The sequence below is a fragment of the Ranitomeya variabilis genome, chromosome 8 (genome assembly GCF_051348905.1).
Source record: "Ranitomeya variabilis isolate aRanVar5 chromosome 8, aRanVar5.hap1, whole genome shotgun sequence".
Classification (NCBI taxonomy): domain Eukaryota; kingdom Metazoa; phylum Chordata; class Amphibia; order Anura; family Dendrobatidae; genus Ranitomeya; species Ranitomeya variabilis.
The window spans coordinates 203,548,267-203,575,579 of record NC_135239.1 but is presented as its reverse complement, the minus strand read 5'-3'; the positions used below and the strand labels follow the sequence as shown (position 1 = coordinate 203,575,579).

Sequence of the window (27,313 nt, the reverse complement as noted above, 5' to 3'; positions counted from 1 at the left end):
CATGGTGACAGACTACAAACGAACGCTTTGTAGTCTGGACATTCCGACATGTATTTTTCCACTTTCTCAGCCTTTGTTCCTACAATTTGTAAGTTACCAAGAAGCAAAAGAAGAGACAATCTCTGTCCATCAGTAGAAGCTTAAAGAGCTCGGTGCCTTCCTAGTTAAAGGGACGGTGTTTTATATGGTTGTATCCAACCCTGAAACATCCCAGGAACTCATGCAAAAGTATTAAAAGTAGTCATCAGGGTGGAATCTGGACTTTTTTTTTAACCTTTAATGCATTAAATTACGGAAATATGACAACTGTTAACATTCCTGTTTATTGTTCATTTAACTACAATATATATTTATTTATTGAGATTTGGGGATATTTGCTGATACATTTATATACATTGCATATACAATGGCAAGAAGTGGACTGATAACGGATGATTGGATTTGAAGTCAATGTTACCCTGGTCCGATCAGAAGTCCATGGTGATCTTCGGCGGCACCTAGAATATTGGCGCTTTCATGGTACATGACGTATACTCATTGCATATAATACTGACTTTTACACATTTGAGTCAAAAGAACCAAAGAGCAGCAAATTTGTCCAAACTTTTGTGCCCTTTTAGCCTCTAGAATTTAGTTCTCCTCCATCACCAGCGGAATAGACGGGATTACGAGTCCATCCGGTTCCCAGTTGCTTTCTTCGTTGGTCTCGATATGATCTTCTTGCTCTGTTTGGGGTTATCTATATCCAGACTTTTGTCCTTCTCCTGAAGTTGCTTGGACAGAACGTCTTTCTTGTTGTCCTCGGTTGCCTGACGCAAGGCTCGTTTTAGGTTCTTCACTTTCTCTCGAAGATGGGCATTGGCTTTTTCCAGGAATCTGACTTTTTGGGATAAGGTTTTTGACCGTTCTTCTTCCTCTAGTAAGGCCCTCTGTACCGAATCACACATCAGCTTCAAGAAAGAGGATACAAGATATCAGACATGCAGTTTAAAGGGAAGTTACAATCTGAAAATGAGCAATTGTTTAAATCATTTTTTGTATTGAACGTATTTTTTACTGTTTATTTACATATCACAATCTTTATTAAAAATGTTAAAAAAATAGAAATCTTTCAATTTTCACACCGACCACTGGGGCTTTGTTTTAAACTCTTAACTTTCTTTTGTTTCAGGAAATAACACATGAATATTAGCCACAATGATCAGATTCTATTTAGTGAAGCATCTAATGAGCGTGTGCAAAGGTCTTCGTGAAGGAAGGGGGAGCCGAAATATTAACTATAGTGATGGTGGATTCTGTGTTATCAGCGGTCGTTATCTCTTATTGTAATCCTGCCTCTGATGATAATGAATAGCAAAAATTCACGGCACACTCTAATGGAATGTTTTGCAACCACCTGTGGAATTTTATTTTAGACAAAGAAAAAAGTGCCAAGTTACAAAAATTGGTCCAAAACCCAGTAAAGTAGAGACACCCGACGTTTCGACCCTCCCGGGTCTTAATCATGGGGTTTACTTGGGTTCAAAAGGAATGGGAGCCAGGGTTAGGGAATAGCCGTATATAAGCTTCCATGCGGATAATGGTAGTCTGTAAATAAATGGTGTCCCTTGGAGGATATGAAATGTACCAGGTAATGATAGTAGTCAGAGGTAAACTTAAGAGGCTTTGAATGGAGGCCCGGTAGAGTTCTGTGCAATAAAAAGTTTTGCTTTTTGTATGTAATATATTTTCGGTATCTGGTATGGCAACATATACGTGTTGCTTCGTACTTATAGTCAGAATAGTGCCAATCATTGGTGGCCAATGGCGGTACCTGCGTCCTGCCAGCCAGGGGAGCAGGGCACGAGCATATCCCGGATGGTTCTACAGCCCCAGGACGCAGTTACTCTGATGATAATGAGACTGCTGAAAACTGTTCCTGAAAGGACAGGACAAAGGACATCCCCTATTGTGATTGGTGGATCCTGTATTATCAGACGTTGTTATCTCTCATTGTAATCCTGCCTCTGATGATAATGAGACTGCTGAAAACTCTCCCTGAAAGGACAGGACAAAGGACATCACCTATTGTGATTGGTGGATCCTGCATTATCAGACGTTATCTCTTATTGTAATCCTGCCTCTGATGATAATGAGACTGCTGAAAACTCTCCCTGAAAGGACAGGACAAAGGACATCACCTATTGTGATTAGTGGATCCTGTATTATCAGACGTTGTCATCTCTCATTGTAATCCTGCTTCTGATGAGAATGAGACTGCTGAAAACTCTCCCTGAAAGGACAGGACAAAGGACATCCCCTATTGTGATTGCTGGATCCTGCATTATCAGACGTTATCTCTTATTGTATGTATTCCAGCCTCTGATGATAATGAGACTGCTGAAAATTCTTCCGGAATGGACAGGACAAACGAGATCACCTACTGTGACTGGTCGATCATGTGTCATCAGCTGGGTATATAGGTGTTACTCATACTTGTACTCCTGTCTCCGATAAAGAAACTGCTGAAAACAGCAAGTATGGGTTAAAAAATATATATATATTGTAATCTTGAAATTTTGGCTTGGCCTTTTTATTATTTTTTTAATAAAGATTGTGATCTGAAAAAAAAAGACAAAATATATTTAAAAAATCTGTATTTTAACAATTGGTCGTTTTCGGATTACTCGTTCCATTTAATAAGACGGTGAAACTCAATGATACGAGTCCGTATTAAGAAGGAGAAGTTGAAGATACAATGAACGGCGCCAACTTGGAGGCGATTGTAGACATAGTGTATCTTAAGATGTGTTGGAAAAGATGAGACTCCAGGGATATTCGGTTTTAAGAAGCCGGAGAAGACTGAAGACGTATGGAACCGGGCCAAGTGCTGATCTAGATAAGATCTATAACCAGTAAGACGGGCGAATGCTCAGCTGACACCTCTCGCCCCGGCCGATCACTCTTGTGCTTTTATTGGAGAACGAGGAGTTAGCAGCTTCTAGACGTCTCTGGCTGCGGCTTATCGGCCTTGAGAATAAAAGGATCGTCTCCGGCTGCGGCTCATCGGCCTTGAGAATAAAAGGATCGAGTGATGAATACAAGCTGTCCGATTCTTATCTCCGATGACCTCATCTGATGGAGGAGCCTTGGAGGCCCCTATGCACAACAGATGGCTGACAAGTCAGCTGAGGTTAATGTTCAGCTTAAGTAGCTGTAGAACAAAGGTGTCAAACTTTGGAGTTGTTGGACAGGACTCCTATCGGAGAAATTCCATGAAGTGTGTCAAGTTTTAAGAGTGATGTCACCATACTAGGTTGGACACCACTCTACTGCATGTATCAGAGAAGGTTATTCTCATGATCTCTCTTCAAGAGCGCACCGCTCCACAGTCTCCCAGGGCAGTGGCAGTGCGCTTGTGCACACCTGACAATTTGGATCATTGGCATTGTCGCACTGATAACCCGGACTCTGCGCCCTCCCATGATACAAGCAGAGGTAGTTTTGCCTTAGTGCAACATCGGTGGAGCGCAGGGGAACGGAAGCTGGATGGATCCAATGATCCATCTAAAGAGCTTGCCAGCACGTGCTCCTTGCCTAAGAAACCGGCCACTTCTGATAGACTGCAGCGGTGGCCACTAATCTAGGCAAAGAGCACACGATAAAAAAAAAAAAAAAAAAAAAAAAAAAAAATCAGTTACAATTGTGTTGGGGATTAATATAGACCAGTGTTGTACATGAAATCCCCTTTAAAACTTAGCTTTTAATAATATAAGAATAAAACCCTGACCCAAAACAAACCTTGGTTAAATAACCAATATTAAAATACCACCATTAGGTAACCTGTTGAGGTGCTACAATAAAGCCTACTACTCACCACTGCCTTGCTGTGGAGGTTGGCACCCTAAGAGTCGATTGTTTGGCGCCCCCACTCTACGTAGGCTCTCCCTGACTTCCCTAATAAATCCCTATCACTGTAGGTGGGAAAACAAAATAGTGGAGAAAAGTGGTGAAATAAAAGTGGAACCAAGCAACCCCAACAAAAATTAACAAGCACCTCCACTTATGATATAAATAATAATGATAATGCAGCACATCGCTTGATAGCGAACTCCGTCACAACAACCATTTGGGTCCAACAATAACCATATAAGTCACCTATTTGTCCCAGCTTGTAATAATAGCGTACATAGACACAATAGAGACCGGAATAACGGACCAAAAAAAACGGTGAAAAAAAAAAATTAATTATAAAAAAGACAGAAGGTCACTTAGCGTGTGCTGGCGTCACATAGCATGCTATTCATCTCCATGGCATGAGGCAACATCGGTCACCATATATTTCCTCCTGATGAACCGTGCAAACGGGGAAACGCGTCGGGGTGACGCCAGCACACGCTAAGTGACCTTCTGTCTTTTTTATAATTAATTTTTTTTTTTCACCGTTTTTTTTGGTCCGTTATTCCGGTCTCTATTGTGTCTATGTACGCTATTATTACAAGCTGGGACAAATAGGTGACTTATATGGTTATTGTTGGACCCAAATGGTTGTTGTGACGGAGTTCGCTATCAAGCGATGTGCTGCATTATCATTATTATTTACGGGGGTGACGCCAGCACACGCTAAGTGACCTTCTGTCTTTTTTATAATTAATTTTTTTTCACCGTTTTTTTTGGTCCGTTATTCCGGTCTCTATTGTGTCTATGTACGCTATTATTACAAGCTGGGACAAATAGGTGACTTATATGGTTATTGTTGGACCCAAATGGTTGTTGTGACGGAGTTCGCTATCAAGCGATGTGCTGCATTATCATTATTATTTATATCATAAGTGGAGGTGCTTGTTAATTTTTGTTGGGGTTGCTTGGTTCCACTTTTATTTCACCACTTTTCTCCACTATTTTGTTTTCCCACCTACAGTGATAGGGATTTATTAGGGAAGTCAGGGAGAGCCTACGTAGAGTGGGGGCGCCAAACAATCGACTCTTAGGGTGCCAACCTCCACAGCAAGGCAGTGGTGAGTAGTAGGCTTTATTGTAGCACCTCAACAGGTTACCTAATGGTGGTATTTTAATATTGGTTATTTAACCAAGGTTTGTTTTGGGTCAGGGTTTTATTCTTATATTATTAAAAGCTAAGTTTTAAAGGGGATTTCATGTACAACAAAGAGCACACGATAGAAATAAAAATCCCTCTCTCCTTGACAATGAAGAGGATTTTTAATAAGAGGTAGATTACAAAGTTTGTGGTTTTTATAAGCACTTTGCAATTTTACCTATTTATGATGATGAGAAAAGAAAAACCTTTAAGAAAGTAAAAACTTTGAAGCTTTTGGATAAAATGTTGTAAAGATGTTGGAAAAGATTCTATGAAACGTAGAGTCTGAAAATCTAACAAAAAACATATTGTATTCGTAGAACATTCCATAAAATGTAGCAACTTTTTGGTTTTGAGATTTAAGAAGTCGGAGAAGAATCTGCAAAAAACAAGTGAAGATGAAGAAGTCACAAAAAATAGAACAAAGTAATAATCCGGATAAAATCTACAAACTTTTTTCTAAGTTATGTTGCCGTAGAAGAAAGGTGCCGAACTCTCTTAGAGTTGTTGGACAAGACTCTGGTTGTTCCAAAAAACTGCAGGAAATGTGCAGAGAAGCTGGAGAAGAAGATGAAGAAATCGACCAGTTATGATGAAGTCAGAAACATCCCTGAGATGTGTAACGTGCTGAGACAGGTGGAAAATGAAGTGTTGTGTTGTGAAGTTGGAACATACACAAAGGGTCAATGATTACGAGGCTGGATGGGATCTAGAGATCTTATCAGATGCTGACGAAGAAACCTTGAAATGCGTCACATTTAGGGAATCAGGAAAACTTTACTAAATGAACCAGAAAATTTGGAGAAGACTCTGATATGTGTCAAAGATTTGCTGCCCGAGAAGAATCCAGAGTGTCGCGTGCTAAGAAGCGAACAGTGAAATACTAAGACGTCAGATGTTACCATGATATGTCAAGTTTAAGAATCAGGAGAACGAGGTCAAAGATGACAAAGCGAATGGTGTGAAGTTTAAAGGGAATCTGTCAGGAGGAACATTCCTAAGTCGTCTATATGAACGTGGAGGTCATAGTGAAAGGGGGTCATAGTGAAAGGGTGTCAGTATTCCGGGTTTTCTAAGTTACCTTGTGAATGTTTTTGCCCTTTGTTAAAATGGAGTTTGCTGTCTGCCCTACTTCCTGTTCATTTGTTTAAAACCCGGGTCAGGTGTCAGCCTCACTGCTGGAGTATTCTGCTTGGTTTCTCCAACAGCTCAGCTGCTTGTCTGCTGTACTTCTACCCGTGGCTCTGGACATTCTCTGCCTATGTAAGTTACGCTCTCAGTCTGTTGGCTTGGGAACTTAACCCTTGGTTCTCTCCTCCGGGTAAGAACTCTGTTTGGAACTGTGTTTGGGGCTTTTTCTGCTGGACTTAGACTGTGTTTGCTACTTAATCCTTATTTACTCCCCCCGGTGGGAGCTACTGGAAATTACACCAGTATAATTCTTTATGTGAACTTGTTTCTGGACTTACCCGTGTTTATGCCACAACTGAGATAAACTTATGAACTTGTTTCTGGACTTACCCGTGTTTATCCCACACCTGGGATTAACTTGTGAACTTGCTTCTGGACTTACCCGTGTTCGTCCCACACCTGGGATTAACCTGAGGACTTGTTTCTGGACTCCCTGTGTTTACTTCATACCCGGATTTGACTCTTTCTGCACCAGCTGTGTTTGGATCTGCACGTCACCCGTTTCACTCACCTTGCCAAGGACTTTGGCCTAAGAACTCTTCTGTTTCACTGTATATGGCTAAGGGACTTGTGTCATTGCAAGTTATCTATATATTGTTTGTGTGTTTTGCTGTGTTACAAATACACTATTTTACACTAAAGAAACCCGTCTCTGTCTGTTCATTGCCCCATGCTACCAGAATCTTAAGAGTTCCTACAATAGTATTACAGGATACTCCAGCCTAAAAAAAAAGATTCTGCTGGGGCAATGACAGAGACACGGGTAGACAAGATGTTTGCTATGATTAACTCCTTGCAGCAGGAGGTGGCGGCTGTACAAAGTAAAATTAGAGACATGGACTCCCGGGCTAACCACAATGCGCAGGTGTTTGGTCAGGCTCTCCAAGATTTACGTACCTTGATAGACGCCCAGGTTACACCACCTGCTCAGCATACACCACCTGTTCAGCATACACCACCTACCAGTATGCCTAAATTGCCTCCTTTTCGGTTTAATGGTGACCGAAGTCAATTCCGTGGGTTTGTAAATCAATGTATATTATTTTTTGATGTACATGCCTCCTACTATCAGTCTGATAGATCTAAAGTACTATGTATTATTATGTTGTTGACATCACGGGCACTGGCTTGGGCAAATCCTATGGTAGAAAGTCGCGATGTCCGTCTAAATAATTTGGATGATTTTCTGGCAGCTATGGCGCAAATGTTTGATGATCCCAACCGCCGTGCCTCCGCTGAAAAATCCTTGCTTTCCTTACGCCAGGGGAAACATTCAGTCATAGAGTATATTACTGAATTTAAGAGGTTAGTAGTGGATACCAACTGGGATGAAAATGCTTTGTTACCAATTTTCAGGAAAGGGTTGTCCAGTACAATCAAGGATGAGCTAGCTCGCTCAGAATCTCCACAGGAGTATGAGTTATTCTTACAACACTGTGTGCGTATTGATATCCGCCTAACTGAACGCAGACAGGAGAAATGGGCAGCTGTAAATCGCATTACTAATTTTACTCTTCCGTCTAGGGAAACTACCAGTAAGAACCCGCGGGAAGCTGAGGAGGTGCCGATGCAAGTGGACTCACTACAAAAACGTGAAAGTAATGAACGCCGTGAATATCGCTTTAGAGAACGCTTATGCTTTTACTGTGGCCAATCAGATCATTTCCTTATTAATTGTCCTAAATGTCCCAGGCGACCTAACAAGGTATTGGCGGCAGTAGGGGATTATGACAATACGGACACTGAGTCAGAAGTTTCGGAGACCAGTTTACATCTAGATGCTGTGGTTCCCCTAACAGTGATGTCAACTTCCCCTAAGGATCAAGGGGAGAAATACTCACATTGTTCTCTTCCTATTCAGATTCTGTGGGAGGGACAGTGGATAACAAGTTCTGCTATGATAGATTCTGGAGCAGGTGGAAATTTCATGGATTCTTCTTTTGCCAGGGAACATGGTATTAAGACACAGCTAAGAGCCTCACCAGTCACCATGGAAACGGTGGATGGTTCTCCGTTAGTTTCTGGGCCAGTAGACCGGGAGACGGTGCTTCTGAAGTGTAAGATGGAACCAGACCATCTGGAAACCCTATCATTTATGCTAATATCTTCTCATTTTCCTGTAATTTTAGGAATTCCCTGGTTACGGTCACAGAATCCAAATATCAATTGGGAAACTAAGGAGATATCCTTCCTTCCGAAGTGTAGCTCTACCATCAGTCCACAGGTAATGGCTCCAGTTACCCAGAATTTGGAGGAAACGAAACAGGTATCTACTCTCCCTCTGGTTTACCAGGAATTTTCAAACATTTGTGACAAGAGGAAGGCAGATCAACTCCCTCCACACAGACCATATGACTGCCCCATAGAGCTGCTTCCCGGGGCAGCGATTCCTTTCGGCCATGTTTACCCGTTGGCAGCTCCAGAATTAAAGACTTTACGGGAGTATATAGACGAGAATTTAGCCAAGGGGTTTATCCGACCATCTTCTTCACCAGCGGGCGCTCCCATATTCTTTGTAAAGAAAAAAGATGGCACTCTAAGACCGTGTATTGACTATCGGGAGCTAAACAAGGTAACCATCCGTAACAGGTACCCGTTGCCGTTAATTCCTGAATTGTTGGAGAGAGTTCGCCAAGCTAAAATATTCACCAAACTAGATCTTCGCGGAGCATATAATTTACTCCGTATACGTCCCGGAGATGAATGGAAAACAGCTTTCAGATGTCGGTATGGACATTTTGAATATCTAGTGATGCCATTCGGACTCTGTAATGCTCCTGCTGCTTTCCAACACTTGGCCAACGATATTTTCAGGGATTTACTGGATCATTATGTAGTCATTTACCTGGATGACATCTTGATTTTCTCTGATTCCCTACAGGAACACCAGGAACATGTCAAGACCGTGCTCAGACGTTTGAGAGACAACCATCTGTATATCAAACTTGAAAAGTGTGAATTTCATTGCTCCAAAATTCAATTTTTAGGCTATGTTATTTCTCCCCAGGGATTGAATATGGAGTCCAGCAAGATCCAGGCGATCATAGATTGGCCGGTACCAGGAAACGTCAAAGAGGTACAAAGATTCATTGGCTTTGCTAACTTTTATAGACGTTTCATCCGGAATTTTTCGGAAATTGTCCGTCCCATCACTCTCCTCACTAAGAAGGGGAGGAAGTTTGTATGGTCTTCGCAAGCCCAGGAAGCCTTTGATCGTCTAAAGGTTTGTTTTACCACGGCTCCGATATTGACACACCCGGACCCTGCACTGCCTTTTGTCGTGGAGGTGGACGCTTCTGACTGTGCACTGGGAGCAATCCTCTCACAACAAACCGGAGATAAAGGTTTGCTGCACCCGTGTGCCTTCTTTTCTCGCAGGTTATCATCTGCTGAACTGAACTATGATATTGCAGATAAAGAACTGTTGGCAATCATTTCCGCTTTTAAGGAATGGAGACACCATTTGCAGGGAGCAACTCAACAGGTAGTGGTGCTCACAGACCACCGTAATCTGGAATTCCTCAAGTCCGCCAGATGTCTCTCTCCTCGACAAGCTAGGTGGAGTTTGTTCCTAAACCAGTTTGATTTTGTCATCTCGTACCGCCCAGGTTCACGTAATGGGAAAGCCGATGCGCTATCCCGAATCCACACGATGGACTCCGTGCCTGGGACCCCGTCTAAGACCATCTTGTCGGATGCCAACTTCATAGGAGTGCTCCAGGACCGGGACCTGTGGGAGGAGATCAAGCTGGCCTATGATGGTGACGTATTTCTTGCTACCCCACCTGACAATGTGAATCTTGTCTTACAGAATGGTGTATGGCTTAGAGATCGCTGTATTTATGTCCCTGAGGCTGTGAGACTTCGAATTCTCAAATTGGTCCATGACTCCGTATTGGCTGGTCATCGGGGGGTACAGAAGACGCAGGAATTTTTAACCCGTTTTTTCTGGTGGCCTACCTGTTTGAAGGATGTGAATGACTATGTCCGCTCTTGTGAGGTTTGTGCCCGGTACAAAGTTCCTCGTGTTTCACCTACTGGCCTCCTTAAGCCACTACCCGTACCATCTCGTCCTTGGGGGTCTATTTCGATGGACTTCATTGTGGAGTTACCCACCTCCGGCGGTAAGAATACTATTCTGGTGGTAGTGGACCGTCTAACAAAGGCTGCTCATTTTATTCCTTGCAGTGGTCTTCCCTCAGCCACAGAGACAGTGGATCTGGTTATCCAGAATGTTTTCCGGCTGCATGGGGTACCAGATGAGATCATCTCTGACCGGGGAATACAATTTACCTCTAGGTTTTGGAAAGGATTTTGTTCTGCACTCCACATTAATGTTTGCTTGTCTTCTGCATACCATCCTCAGACCAATGGGCAAACCGAACGAACCAATCAAACCTTGGAGCAATATCTACGCTGTTACGTCAGTCATTTGCAGGATGATTGGCTGAAGCTTCTTCCGTTAGCGGAATTCTCGTATAACAATTCACAGAGCAGTTCCACGAAGGTAACGCCTTTTTTCGCCAATTTGGGATATCATCCAAATATTTTGCCTAGGTCTCCGGTTGCTACTTCGGTACCAGCAGTTCAAGACAGAGTGGCAGTGTTGCAACGTAATCTTGAAGTTTTGAAAGACTCCCTGATCGTAGCACAGGAGCGTTACAAGAAGTCGGCTGATAGATTCCGGAAACCGGCACCCATGTATAAGGTAGGAGACTCGGTTTGGTTGTCTACCAAGAATCTAAAATTGGGTGTTCCTTCGCAGAAGCTGGGGCAGAAGTTCATCGGTCCATTCAAGATCACTGGGATTGTGAGCGCTGTTGCTTGTCGGCTGAAGCTGCCACGAACTCTAAAGGTACACCCAGTATTCCATGTTTCTTTATTAAAACCAGTCTCTCTCAACACATTTCAGGGACGTATCGTACCTCCTCCTCCACCAGTGTTGGTTGATGGCGAAGAACAATTTGTTGTACAGGACATTATCGATTCAAGACTTCATAGGAATCGACTTCAGTATCTGGTTAGATGGCAGGGTTATTCTCCTGAAAACGATTCTTGGGAACCAGTAAGTAACATCAATGCTCCCCTGAAGGTTGCTCAATTTCATCGTAGATACCCAGGCAAACCTGGTCCAGGATCGTCCTGAGGCCGTTTCTAGGGGGGGAGTAATGTCAGTATTCCGGGTTTTCTAAGTTACCTTGTGAATGTTTTTGCCCTTTGTTAAAATGGAGTTTGCTGTCTGCCCTACTTCCTGTTCATTTGTTTAAAACCCGGGTCAGGTGTCAGCCTCACTGCTGGAGTATTCTGCTTGGTTTCTCCAACAGCTCAGCTGCTTGTCTGCTGTACTTCTACCCGTGGCTCTGGACATTCTCTGCCTATGTAAGTTACGCTCTCAGTCTGTTGGCTTGGGAACTTAACCCTTGGTTCTCTCCTCCGGGTAAGAACTCTGTTTGGAACTGTGTTTGGGGCTTTTTCTGCTGGACTACTTAGACTGTGTTTGCTACTTAATCCTTATTTACTCCCCCCGGTGGGAGCTACTGGAAATTACACCAGTATAATTCTTTATGTGAACTTGTTTCTGGACTTACCCGTGTTTATGCCACAACTGAGATAAACTTATGAACTTGTTTCTGGACTTACCCGTGTTTATCCCACACCTGGGATTAACTTGTGAACTTGCTTCTGGACTTACCCGTGTTCGTCCCACACCTGGGATTAACCTGAGGACTTGTTTCTGGACTCCCTGTGTTTACTTCATACCCGGATTTGACTCTTTCTGCACCAGCTGTGTTTGGATCTGCACGTCACCCGTTTCACTCACCTTGCCAAGGACTTTGGCCTAAGAACTCTTCTGTTTCACTGTATATGGCTAAGGGACTTGTGTCATTGCAAGTTATCTATATATTGTTTGTGTGTTTTGCTGTGTTACAAATACACTATTTTACACTAAAGAAACCCGTCTCTGTCTGTTCATTGCCCCATGCTACCAGAATCTTAAGAGTTCCTACAATAGTATTACAAAGGGGGTCTTACCGGGGTGAGACATGTAGACCAGAAGAGCAGACTGTCGGTCATTACATGTCTCACATTGGTAATGCCTCCTTTTATCTATAATAAGCTCCGAGGCTAGATTCTCAGTGAGATCTATGTCCGGCCCATAGATCTTAACAGCTCATTTACATATTAAGAAAAATGTGGATTTCTCTCGAATTAGATATCGGATGGCAGATATCAAGGTATCATTTTATCCAGCTTCCTATGACCTACATGCCGATATAGACGACTTAGGAGGGGTGATCCTACCGACAGATTCCCTTTACGAAACTGAATCACATGTCCAATATCTACATGTCGTTTTTGGACAAGCTTCTTGAGAAGTTGGCAAGATTCTACGAAATACCAGGACCTCAAAAAAATGCATCACAAATTTTCCGAAAGCTTTATAAAATGTGAAAAATAATGGTTGATTTGAGATGATTCCAAGATATGTGTCAGGTAAGAAGAATCCCGGAGAAAACTGTGTGAAAGGGGTCAAACTTTTATAGAAGTTACGAAACTTGACATGTTTGGTGGAAATGGTGGAGCAGATGCTGACAAGGATCTCAGATATTAAGGAGCTGAAGAGGACGATGTTGTTGGTGACGTGAAGGTGTAGAAGTTATTTTTTGAGAAGACTCCAAGAAGAATGACAAATGTTAACAAGGAGTAAAAGACTCCTGTGAAATATGCCTGTAAATCCAAATATCACGGAGCTGGAGAACCTGGTAGGATAATTGTGGAGAAGCTGGAGCAGATGCCAGGACTTGTCTCAGGTATAGACATTTGTGACCAGATATGAAAAGGTTGAAGAACATGAAATGTATCAGACAAGAAACAATAATCAGAAGAAGCTCAGAAACAGATGGACCTACAGAAAGAAAACAACATGGCACAAGACCCAAGGAGGTTCCTCAAGACCAGACGACTGTCCACTCACCCTGCTGTCCTCTTGAGCTTCCCAGTCCGGGGAGTAAATCTGTGGATCTATTCCGGCTGCGCAATTAGAAAACTGGAATATATTTGCAAATATGCGATTATTTTCCGGAGTGTTGGGGAAGATGGGATCTTGAAAATTGACGCCGTGTGGAAGGAGGTTATAATTTTCATCCATCCTGAGGGAAAAGAAAGAGAAGAGGTTAGTCGAGAAGATCCATGAAAGAAACAAGACTTTTTGACCAAGCAGAATGTATTTTTTGGGGTGTGATTTTTTTTTTCTATTCATTTTGGGTGGTAAGTGCCATAAAACAGTCGCAGGATTCACCCTGGGCTCATCCCGGTAGTTCAGTTGTGTCAAGGACTAAATCTCTAGGAAAATAAACGCTCCAAGGAAACGAATTCCAGCGTCGGCAACCAAGATTCTTGGGAAAATCAACATGACAACTGCTCCACATACGTGATCTAGAAGACTGGGGTGCAACGAAAAGGATATTGTCTTCTATGGAGCCCCCAAGGCAGAGCTATAGGGGAGCAGAAGCAGCAGTTACACCACAGGAAGAAGCCGGGGAAGAAGACACCAGCCTTATACATGGTCCATGGTCGGAGAGTTCCTTTATTACAAATTTTGCATTACGACGCCGGAACTGTTACAGTCAATGAATGAAAACATTATATTTCGAAGCTCCAAACCAAATCCATAACTCGCCCTTTTCTCAGCCGAGAAGTGGATACAGTTGTATCTGGAGTAGACCATGCTCTGTGAACCAAACGGCCTCCAGACTGATCCACTGTAGCAAATTGGAGCGGCTGCCCCCAAACGTATATAATTATATAAGCCGGAATCCAGGATCCGTTAATCACGGTTCAGTCTGGATTCCAGATCCACAATTGGATGCAAAATTAGCTACACAATAATAGTCCATGTTTCCGGAATATTTTAAAGTACAGACGTATAGAATTATAGACTTTTGGGTAATTCCAGCTCTTTATTTTGTCTGGCACAGAAATGAAGCCTGAGATCCGCGGCCGACAAACAAAGGCGCAGAACTCCGAGCGAGAAAATGTGTTCTGTATCAACCTGAAAGTCATAAAGAGTCCCGGAGGGAACCGAGCGCAGCTTCCTGCCCAGAGATTGAAAACGTACAGCAATTCTATACAGATGGGAAACAGAACATACAGGAGCCAAAGGGGGAGCAGAGAACGTCGAGGGGTGCGAGAAGGAGGGAGACGCAAAGTGTGACCTCATATACCCACAACGGGGCAATCGCCGACGGTGTTATTATCGTGAATGGCTCCTACGTATGAGAAATATCCAAGAATAAAACTACTATAATACTGCTCCTATATGCAAGAACATAACTACTATAATACTGCCCCTATGTACAAGAATATAACTACTATAATACTGCCCCTATGTACAAGAATATAACTACTATAATACTGCTCCTATGTACAAGAATATAACTACTATAATACTGCTCCTATATGCAAGAACATAACTACTATAATACTGCCCCTATGTACAAGAATATAACTACTATAATACTGCTCCTATGTACAAGAATATAACTACTATAATACTGCCCCTATGTGCAAGAATATAACTACTATAATACTGCCCCTATGTGCAAGAATATAACTACTATAATACTGCCCCTATGTACAAGAATATAACTACTATAATACTGCCCCTATATACTGTTAAATATTAATTATTAATTGAATTATTCTTATTCAATTCAGTACTGAGCACATTGCTTCTTGCCGACATTACAAAGGGCTATTTCTGTGCATGTAGCTCACAGTATAAGTCAACACCATATAAAGGGGAACACGTGGTCTGTGGGACACATATATAAACACAGCTCTTAGGAGGGTGGGGCTTTTGTCACGTGGGGGCTGTCACCTCCTGCCTTCACCATCATTCTCCATGGACATCAGACAAGTCACAGAAGGAAGGAACAGCTGGTAGCCATGATAACTTCAGACTTCACACAGACGGCTTTTACCATTCAGAACTTTGGGAAAGATGAGTAACAAGCGCTGATATTTACACATGGAGAATCTGTTCGTAACTATTTCATCTATTTTTATGTTTCACTGCAATGTGGTTTTTCTGTGGACAATTCAATAAACCACTACATATTTTATGAGAATATCATGACATTTTTCTTTAAGAGTAATGCACCTGGTTAAGTCCTGATTAAATAAATGTGCAAAATAAGCATATTTAACATGTACAAGAATATAACTACTATAATACTGCCCCTATATACAAGAATATAACTACTATAATACTGCTCCTATGTACAAGAATATAACTACTATAATACTGCCCCCTATGTACAAGAATATAAATACTATAATACTGCGCCTATGTACAAGAATATAACTACTATAATACTGCCCCCTATGTACAAGAATATAACTACTATAATACTGCTCCTATGTACAAGAATATAACTGCTATAATACTGCCCCTATGTACAAGACTATAACTACTATAATACTACCCCTATGTACAAGAATATAACTACTATAATACTGCCCCCTATGTACAAGGATATAACTACTATAATACTGCCCCCTATGTACAAGAATATAACTACTATAATACTGCTCCTATGTACAAGAATATAACTACTATAATACTGCTCCTATGTACAAGAATATAACTACTATAATACTGCTCCTATGTACAAGAATATAACTACTATAATACTGCCCCTATGTACAAGAATATAACTACTATAATACTGCTCCTATGTACAAGAATATAACTACTATAATACTGCTCCTATGTACAAGAATATAACTACTATAATACTGCTTCTATGTACAAGAATATAACTACTATAATACTGCCCCTATGTACAAGAATATAACTACTATAATACTGCTCCTATGTACAAGAATATAACTACTATAATACTGCCCCCTATGTACAAGAATATAACTACTATAATACTGCTCCTATGTACAAGAATATAACTACTATAATACTGCTCCTATGTACAAGAATATAACTACTATAATACTGCTTCTATGTACAAGAATATAACTACTATAATACTGCCCCCTATGTACAAGAATATAACTACTATAATACTGCTCCTATGTACAAGAATATAACTACTATAATACTGCTCCTATGTACAAGAATATAACTACTATAATACTGCCCCTATGGACAAGAATATAACTAATATAATACTGTCCCTATGGACAAGAATATAACTACTATACTGCCCCCTATGTAATGTATAAGAATATAACTACTATAATACTGCTCCTATGTACATGAACATAACTACTATAATACTGCCCCATATATACAATAATATAACTACTATAATACTGCCCCCTATGTAATATATAAGAATATAACTACTATAATACTGCCCCTATGTACAAGAATATAACTACTATAATACTGCTCCTATGTACAAGAATATAACTAATATAATACTGCTCCTATGTACAAGAATATAACTACTATAATACTGCTCCTATGTACAAGAATATAACTACTATAATACTGCCCCTATGTACAAGAATATAACTACTATAATACTGCCCCTATGTACAAGAATATTACTACTATAATACTGCCCCATATATACAATAATATAACTACTATAATACTGCTCCTATGTACAAGAATATAACTACTATAATACTGCCCCTTATGGACAATAGTATAACTATGACTATATGCCTTGTCCTGTTCATTATCCTGGGAGCGGCGCTGGTTGACAATCCCTGACTTGAGTAAGCCGCAGGTGGACAGTCCTTGCATAGTAGCCCCCTGTACATCTGTATGACGCTCTTTTCCTGTGCACCCTCCGGCGGATTTTGCTGCATTCCTGGGGGATTTATGAAGCTTTTATATTGCAGAGTTGTTTTATCTTTGATCCTAGGATCGGCGCAGTGAGCCGGACTCAGTCACCGACACGTCTGCACGCTCCGCAGTCATCACGTCAGATAACTTATTATGTACATTAACGGCTTTCAGTTTATTTCTACAGAACTGAGCTGTATTCGGGGGTCAAATAAAAATAGCGCAATTGTGAAAACGGCCCCCATGTCTGACTCTTACTTCAGCTGCATTGGAAGAAGTTAGCTACTTCCTACAGGTCACTAGTAGATGACATTTTCTAGCTTTTCTTGTTCCTTTTTCCTCCATGACTTGGATCAATGAGAGTAGAAAGAAAGAACAGTATTATTGACTGACAGGAGGAGCAATGAGAGGGAGGAGGAGGAGGAGAGGTCGCTATATGACTGGGTGACCGAAAAGCCCCATAAAAGCCGTCATGGCTGACGATGAAGACAACTACTTCCTCACTGCAAACCTACAACATGCTTCCAACTCCTTCATTGTGAAGACCAGTGGGGGGTCCCTGAGGACAGACCCCACAGATCATAAAGTGACGGCATATCCTATCGATATGATCTATATTGTACCTGCGCTGATACATTGTAGCAAAGCATCTGTACAATAGAGAGAGAGGTTATGCCTTGTGACTATCATCATCAGGCCCGGGCTACTGACCACTTATAGGATTTATAATGGTCTCATCACCATGGGGGGCCACCGCAGCGTATAGCATAAACCTCCCCCTACTGTAAATATACAACATATACACAGGCCATGATTAAAGGCAGCACCCGGATACGGCCCCGGAGGAAAACCTGCCCGAGGGGTCACTGGGGGGCTCTCCGATAACTTCTAAGGCCAAGCTAAGAGAATAGTCATAAACTAAACATAACAATGAGGTAAGCTGGGAAACATCCGCACAAGGAAGGAGAAGAACAATGTCCTGCAAAAGATCTCCGAAAACCAGAAAAAGGACTGTAGCAGCCTGATGACCCCTTGTGATGACAATATCCACTCTGTGTTCATAATTTTTACTAATGTCAATAAATCTTAAAATCTGCTCTGATTTACTTCTCAATATTTCTATATCATGTATCTCTGTATACAGGGAGCTCCCCCTAGTGGTGGCTGCAGACCGGATCTTATCATGTATCTCTGTATACAGGGAGCTCCCCCTAGTGGTGGCTGCAGACCGGATCTTATCATGTATCTCTGTATACAGGGAGCTCCCCCTAGTGGTGGCTGCAGACCGGATCTTATCATGTATCTCTGTATACAGGGAGCTCCCCCTAGTGGTGGCTGCAGACAGGATCTTATCATGTATCTCTGTATACAGGGAGCTCCCCCTAGTGGTGACTGCAGACAGGATATTATCATGTATCTGTGTATACAGGGAGCTCCCCCTAGTGGTGACTGCAGACAGGATCTTATCATGTATCTCTGTATACAGGGAGCTCCCCCTAGTGGTGACTGCAGACAGGATCTTATCATGTATCACTGTATACAGGGAGCTCCCCCTAGTGGTGGCTGCAGACCGGATCTTATCATGTATCTCTGTATACAGGGAGCTCCCCCTAGTGGTGGCTGCAGACCGGATCTTATCATGTATCTCTATATACAGGGAGCTCCCCCTAGTGGTGGCTGCAGACAGGATCTTATCATGTATCTCTATATACAGGGAGCTCCCAGTAGTGGTGGCTGCAGACAGGATCTTATCATGTATCTCTGTATACAGGGAGCTCCCCCTAGTGGTGGCTGCAGACCGGATCTTATCATGTATCTCTATATACAGGGAGCTCCCCCTAGTGGTGGCTGCAGACAGGATCTTATCATGTATCTCTATATACAGGGAGCTCCCCCTAGTGGTGGCTGCAGACAGGATCTTATCGTGTATCTCTGTATACAGGGAGCTCCCCCTAGTGGTGGCTGCAGACCGGATCTTATCATGTATCTCTGTATACAGGGAGCTCCCCCTAGTGGTGGCTGCAGACCGGATCTTATCATGTATCTCTATATACAGGGAGCTCCCCCTAGTGGTGGCTGCAGACCGGATCTTATCATGTATCTCTATATACAGGGAGCTCCCCCTAGTGGTGGCTGCAGACAGGATCTTATCATGTATCTCTATATACAGGGAGCTCCCCCTAGTGGTGGCTGCAGACAGGATCTTATCATGTATCTCTGTATACAGGGAGCTCCCCCTAGTGGTGACTGCAGACAGGATCTTATCATGTATCTCTGTATACAGGGAGCTCCCCCTACTGGTGACTGCAGACAGGATCTTATCATGTATCTCTGTATACAGGGAGCTCCCCCTAGTGGTGACTGCAGACAGGATCTTATCATGTATAGCTGTATACAGGGAGCTCCCCTAGTGGTGGCTGCAGACAGAATCTTATCATGTATCTTTGTATACAGGGAGCTCCCCCTAGTGGTGGCTGCAGACAGGATCTTATGTATCTGTATAAACGGAGCTCCCCCTAGTGGTGTCTGCAGACAGGATCTTATCATGTATCTCTGTATACAGGGAGCTCCCCCTAGTGGTTGCTGCAGACAGAATCTTATCATGTATCTCTGTATACAGGGAGCTCCCCCTAGTGGTGACTGCAGACAGGATATTATCATGTATCTCTGCATACAGGGAGCTCCCCCTAGTGGTGACTGCAGACAGGATCTTATCATGTATCTCTGTATACAGGGAGCTCCCCCTACTGGTGACTGCAGACAGGATCTTATCATGTATCTCTGTATACAGGGAGCTCCCCCTAGTGGTAACTGCAGACAGGATCTTATCATGTATCTCTGTATACAGGGAGCTCCCCCTAGTGGTGACTGCAGACAGGATCTTATCATGTATCTCTGCATACAGGGAGCTCCCCCTAGTGGTGACTGCAGACATGATCTTATGTATCTCTGTATACAGGGAGCTCCCCCTAGTGGTGGCTGCAGACAGAATCTTATCATGTATCTCTGTATACAGGGAGCTCCCCCTAGTGGTGACTGCAGACAGGATCTTATCATGTATCTCTGTATACAGGGAGCTCCCCCTAGTGGTGACTGCAGACATGATCTTATGTATCTCTCTATACAGGGAGCTCCCCCTAGTGGTGGCTGTAGACAGAATCTTATCATGTATCTCTGCATACAGGGAGCTCCCCCTAGTGGTGACTGCAGACAGGATCTTATGTATCTCTGTATACAGGGAGCTCCCCCTAGTGGTGGCTGCAGACAGGATCTTCTCATGTATCTCTGTATACAGGGAGCTCCCCCTAGTGGTGACTGCAGACAGGATCTTATCATGTATCTCTGCATACAGGGAGCTCCCCCTAGTGGTGGCTGCAGACAGGATCTTCTCATGTATCTCTGTATACAGGGAGCTCCCCCTAGTGGTGACTGCAGACAGGATCTTATCATGTATCTCTGCATACAGGGAGCTCCCCCTAGTGGTGACTGCAGACAGGATCTTATGTATCTCTGTATACTGGGAGCTCCCCCTAGTGGTGGCTGCAGACAGGATCTTATCATGTATCTCTGTATACAGGGAGCTCCGCCTAGTGGTGACTGCAGACAGGATCTTATGTATCTCTGCATACAGGGAGCTCCCCCTAGTGGTGACTGCAGGCAGGATCTTATGTATCTCTGTATACAGGGAGCTCCCCCTAGTGGTGGCTGCAGACAGGATCTTATCATGTATCTCTGTATACAGGGAGCTCCGCCTAGTGGTGACTGCAGACAGGATCTTATGTATCTCTGCATACAGGGAGCTCCCCCTAGTGGTGACTGCAGGCAGGATCTTATCATGTATCTCTGCATACAGGGAGCTCCCCCTAGTGGTGACTGCAGACAGGATTTTATCATGTATCTCTATACAGGGAGCTCCCCCTAGTGGTGACTGCAGACAGGATCTTATCATGTATCTCTGTATACAGGGAGCTCCCCCTAGTGGTGGCTGCAGACAGGATCTTATCATGTATCTCTGTATACAGGGAGCTCCCCCTAGTGGTGACTGCAGACAGGATCTTGTCATGTACCTCTGTATACAGGGAGCTCCCCCTAGTGGTGGCTGCAGACAGGATCTTATCATGTATCTCTGTATACAGGGAGCTCCCCCTACTGGTGACTGCAGACAGGATCTTATCATGTATCTCTGTATACAGGGAGCTCCCCCTAGTGGTGACTGCAGACAGGATCTTATCATGTATCTCTGTATACAGGGAGCTCCCCCTAGTGGTGACTGCAGACAGGATCTTATCATGTATCTCTGTATACAGGGAGCTCCCCCTAGTGGTGACTGCAGACAGGATCTTATCATGTATCTCTGCATACAGGGAGCTCCCCCTAGTGGTGACTGCAGACATGATCTTATGTATCTCTGTATACAGGGAGCTCCCCCTAGTGGTGGCTGCAGACAGAATCTTATCATGTATCTCTGTATACAGGGAGCTCCCCCTAGTGGTGACTGCAGACAGGATCTTATCATGTATCTCTGTATACAGGGAGCTCCCTCTAGTGGTGACTGCAGACAGGATCTTATCATGTATCTCTGCATACAGGGAGCTCCCCCTAGTGGTGACTGCAGACATGATCTTATGTATCTCTGTATACAGGGAGCTCCCCCTAGTGGTGGCTGTAGACAGAATCTTATCATGTATCTCTGCATACAGGGAGCTCCCCCTAGTGGTGACTGCAGACAGGATCTTATGTATCTCTGTATACAGGGAGCTCCCCCTAGTGGTGGCTGCAGACAGGATCTTCTCATGTATCTCTGTATACAGGGAGCTCCCCCTAGTGGTGACTGCAGACAGGATCTTATCATGTATCTCTGCATACAGGGAGCTCCCCCTAGTGGTGGCTGTAGACAGAATCTTATCATGTATCTCTGCATACAGGGAGCTCCCCCTAGTGGTGACTGCAGACAGGATCTTATGTATCTCTGTATACAGGGAGCTCCCCCTAGTGGTGGCTGCAGACAGGATCTTATCATGTATCTCTGTATACAGGGAGCTCCGCCTAGTGGTGACTGCAGACAGGATCTTATGTATCTCTGCATACAGGGAGCTCCCCCTAGTGGTGACTGCAGGCAGGATCTTATCATGTATCTCTGCATACAGGGAGCTCCCCCTAGTGTTGACTGCAGACAGGATTTTATCATGTATCTCTATACAGGGAGCTCCCCCTAGTGGTGACTGCAGACAGGATCTTATCATGTCTCACTGTATACAGGGAGCTCCCCCTAGTGGTGGCTGCAGACAGGATCTTATCATGTATCTCTGTATACAGGGAGCTCCCCCTAGTGGTGACTGCAGACAGGATCTTGTCATGTACCTCTGTATACAGGGAGCTCCCCCTAGTGGTGGCTGCAGACAGGATTTTATCATGTACCTCTGTATACCGGGAGCTTCCCCTAGTGGTGGCTGCAGACCGGATCTTATCATGTATCTCTGTATACAGGGAGCTCCCCCTAGTGGTGACTGCAGACAGGATCTTATCATGTATCTCTGTATACAGGGAGCTCCCCCTAGTGGTGGCTGCAGACAGGATCTTATCTTGTATCTCTGTATACAGGGAGCTCCCCCTAGTGGTGACTGCAGACAGGATCTTATCATATATCTCTGTATACAGTGAGCTCCACCTAGTGGTGGCCGCAGACAGGATCTTATCATGTATCTTTGTATACAGGGAGCTCCCCCTAGTGGTGACTGCAGACAGGATCTTATCATGTATCTCTGTATACAGGGAGCTCCCCCTAGTGGTGGCAGCAGACAGGATCTTATCATATATCTCTGTATACAGTGAGCTCCACCTAGTGGTGGCCGCAGACAGGATCTTATCATGTATCTTTGTATACAGGGAGCTCCCCCTAGTGGTGACTGCAGACAGGATCTTATCATGTATCTCTGTATACAGGGAGCTCCCCCTAGTGGTGGCAGCAGACAGGATCTTATCATATATCTCTATACAGGGAGCTCCTCCTAGTGGTGGCCGCAGACAGGATCTTATCATGTATCTCTGTAGACAGGGAGCTCCCCTAGTGGTGACTGCAGACAGGATCTTATCATGTATCTCTGTATACAGGGAGCTCCCCCTAGTGGTGGCTGCAGACAGGATCTAATTATGTATCTCTGTATACAAGGAGCTCCCCCTTGTGGTGGCTGCAGACAGGATGTTATCATGTATCTCTGTATACAGTGAGCTCCTCCTAGTGGTGGCTGTAGACAGGATCTTATCATGCATCTCTGTATACAGGGAGCTCCCCCTAGTGGTGGCTGCAGACAGGATCTTATCATGGATCTCTGTATACAGGGAGCTCCCCCTAGTGGTGGCTGCAGACAGGATCTTATCATGTATCTCTGTATACAGTGAGCTCCTCCTAGTGGTGGCTGTAGACAGGATCTTATCATGTATCTCTGTATACAGGGAGCTCCCCCTAGTGGTGGCTGCAGACAGGATCTTATCATGTATCTCTGTATACAGGGAGCTCCTCCTAGTGGTGGCTGCAGACAGGATCTTATCATGTATCTCTGTATACAGGGAGCTCCCCCTAGTGGTGGCTGCAGACAGGATCTTATCATGTATCTCTGTATGCAGGGAGCTCCCCCTAGTGGTGGCTGCAGACAGGATCTTAACATATATCTCTGTATACAGTGAGCTCCTCTTAGTGGTGGCTGTAGACAGGATCTTATCATGCATCTCTGTATATAGGGAGCTCCCCCTAGTGGTGGCTGCAGACAGGATCTTATCATGTATCTCTGTATACAGGGAGCTCCCCCTAGTGGTGGCTGCAGACAGGATCTTATCATGTATCTCTGTATACAGGGAGCTCCCCTTAGTGGTGGCTGCAGACAGGATCTTATCATGTATCTCTGTATACAGGGAGCTCCCCCTAGTGGTGGCTGTAGACAGAAGTTGACAGCTGGTAAGGTTAGTCTTCTGGTTAATGTGGACTGTACCTACACAGTATGGAGTACGTCCTACTTACCCGAGCTGCAGCACCACAACCCGCGCTGCAGCACCACAACCCGCGCTGCAGCACCACAACCCGCGCTGCAGCACCACAACCCGCGCTGCAGCACCACAACCCGCGCTGCAGCACCACAACCCGCGCTGCAGCACCACAACCCGCGCTGCAGCACCACAACCCGCGCTGCAGCACCACAACCCGCGCTGCAGCACCACAACCCGCGCTGCAGCACCACAACCCGTGCTGCAGCACCACAACCCGCGCTGCAGCACCACAACCTGCGCTGCAGCACCACAACCCGTGCTGCAGCACCACAACCCGCGCTGCAGCACCAATCTCTCGCGTCTCATGGGCATTTCTGTAATCCTGATAGTGCAACGCTAAAAGGGCCAGAAACATGTAGAAAATTATCAAACCCCAGGAATTTCTTGCAACCGTTATGACTGAGGGGAGAGTCTACTACCGGGTTGGGATTTCCTGAATGCATTACACTAGCAACAATGGACGGCCACCAAGGACAGCGAGCGCTGTACCCACCGCAGAGCCATCATGGCCGCCTCGCTTCCCTGCAGACCTATTAAGTTAACAAGCCTTAAAATATTCCAAGTGTCTGAGTTATGGCCCGACGTTTACTGTACTGGGAGTCCCAGTGCCGTCTGCAGATTTATCGCCCCCCGTTATAGGCTGCACCTCATTAATTCTCTGCTTTCACATTTTATGAGATCATCTCCACCGGGCGGGTCACATACGGTGATCTGTGCAGGATCTGTCAGCCGTCTGCAAACCAAATTTGTAGATGGATAAGGGTCTGCGGGGGTCTCCCGATGTCTGTATGGGGTCCCCTCTCTCTGAGGCATCACCATGGTGGGATTCACCTTCAGTGCCCTCATAGTGGAGCGAATGATAAAAGGCACGGCTACATTATACGGCACAGCAGAGTAGGAGCGGCTCAGTGCTGATAGGGCCGGCAGAAAATTATACATTGTTAAATCAGGGTTTTATGTTAAATATATTTTTCTTTTTTCTTTTTAGCATTTTTTATATCACCATGGTGAGTTGTTATCAGTTATTGTACAGGAGGAGGAGGTGAGCTGTGACATCACCTATTGTGAATGGTGGATCCTGTGTTATCTACTGTATATAGAGGTGTTATCAGTCATTGTACAGGAGGAGGAGGTGAGCTGTGACATCACCTATTGTGAATGGTGGATCCTGTGTTATCTACTGTATATAGAGGTGTTATCAGTCATTGTACAGGAGGAGGAGGTGAGCTGTGACATCACCTATTGTGAATGGCGGATCCTGTGTTATCTACTGTATATAGAGGTGTTATCAGTCATTGTACAGGAGGAGGAGGTGAGCTGTGACATCACCTATTGTGAATGGTGGATCCTGTGTTATCTACTGTATATAGAGGTGTTATCAGTCATTGTACAGGAGGAGGAGGTGAGCTGTGATATCTCCTATTGTGAATGGTGGATCCTGTGTTATCTACTGTATATAGAGGTGTTATCAGTCATTGTACAGGAGGAGGAGGTGAGCTGTGACATCACCTATTGTGAATGGTGGATCCTGTGTTATCTACTGTATATAGAGGTGTTATCAGTCATTGTACAGGAGGAGAAGGTGAGCTGTGACATCACCTATTGTGAATGGTGGATCCTGTGTTATCTACTGTATATAGAGGTGTTATCAGTCATTGTACAGGAGGAGGAGGTGAGCTGTGACATCACCTATTGTGAATGGTGGATCCTGTGTTATCTACTGTATATAGAGGTGTTATCAGTCATTGTACAGGAGGAGGAGGAGGTGAGCTGTGACATCACCTATTGTGAATGGCGGATCCTGTGTTATCTACTGTATATAGAGGTGTTATCAGTCATTGTACAGGAGGAGGAGGTGAGCTGTGACATCACCTATTGCGAATGATGGATCCTGTGTTATCTACTGTATATAGAGGAGTTATCAGTCATTGTACAGGAGGAGGAGGTGAGCTGTGACATCACCTATTGTGAATGGTGGATCCTGTGTTATCTACTGTATATAGAGGTGTTATCAGTCATTGTACAGGAGGAGGAGGTGAGCTGTGATATCTCCTATTGTGAATGGTGGATCCTGTGTTATCTACTGTATATAGAGGTGTTATCAGTCATTGTACAGGAGGAGGAGGTGAGCTGTGACATCACCTATTGTGAATGGTGGATCCTGTGTTATCTACTGTATATAGAGGTGTTATCAGTCATTGTACAGGAGGAGGAGGAGGTGAGCTGTGACATCACCTATTGTGAATGGTGGATCCTGTGTTATCTACTGTATATAGAGGTGTTATCAGTCATTGTACAGGAGGAGGAGGTGAGCTGTGACATCACCTATTGTGAATGCTGAATCCTGCGTTATCTACTGTATTATGATTATCACTCAGTTTTTTCCTAAAGATTGGACTTCACTGTAATCTACGGTAATCTGGTCATCTCTCTATAAGAGGGCAATTCAGCTTGAATGTTTCCACACGACATTAGCCTGGAAACCAGCTTACACAGCTCCAGGACAACTATGGTTATCCCCATTTTAGTGCATCACTCCGTCATCAGCCAACATCTGGATTTTGCATCCCCCTTCTGGCCTCACTGTGTTTCAGCACGTCCTGCCTCTTTATAGGACACCCCTCTCTCAGCTTCACTAAGGGGTTCCTGATCATCAGATGAAGTGCCCACCACATACCCCACCCGGCCTCCACCTAACCCTCAGGAAAATGTCAGTTTCCCGTTCACGTTACATGATACCTGCTGGCCGGGCACCTCTGAACGCAGCATCATCAGCATCTCTAACCCCCTACTCAGATGTGAGTGACATGTGCCTGAGAACATCAGTTTTATTTAACTAAACCAATAGAGGTCCTTACATGGGTGTGTCGATTTTGGGAACCCTTGAAATACATCAGATTACTTGCCATTTTCACTGGTCTCCTGTACCACAAAAACTGTCTCAGCATCTATGAAGGAAGATTTCCCTGTCTTTACTTCAGTTAGTGTTTGATTATCTTATACAAGGTTCCAAATCCCCTGCATAAATATAAAATTCAGTGATAACATTTGCGTTACTTTCATCTACCACTAGCGGGAGCTCACTGTACACTGTGATAAGTTCAATGTATGACAGTATGTGGTGAGCTCCCCCTAGTGGTGGCTGCAGAGAGGATCTTATCATGTATCTCTGTATACAGGGAGCTCCC

At 44.0% G+C, this 27,313-nt stretch overlaps 1 protein-coding gene across 2 annotated transcripts in view; it reads right to left on the bottom strand.

Moving 5' to 3' along the window:
• Positions 1-304: 304 nt before the first annotated feature.
• The window catches only part of LOC143787513 (coiled-coil domain-containing protein 3-like), a 34,034-nt gene continuing 7,025 nt past the window's right edge, over positions 305-27,313 (bottom strand). For both annotated transcript variants that reach the window (XM_077276315.1, XM_077276316.1), the window contains 2 exons: positions 13,245-13,419; positions 305-950 (listed from right to left, as the gene is read on the bottom strand). In XM_077276315.1, coding sequence (XP_077132430.1) covers positions 666-950; positions 13,245-13,419 — 460 coding nt within the window. In that variant the 3' untranslated portion in view covers positions 305-665. The remainder of the gene's footprint in view (positions 951-13,244; positions 13,420-27,313) is intronic.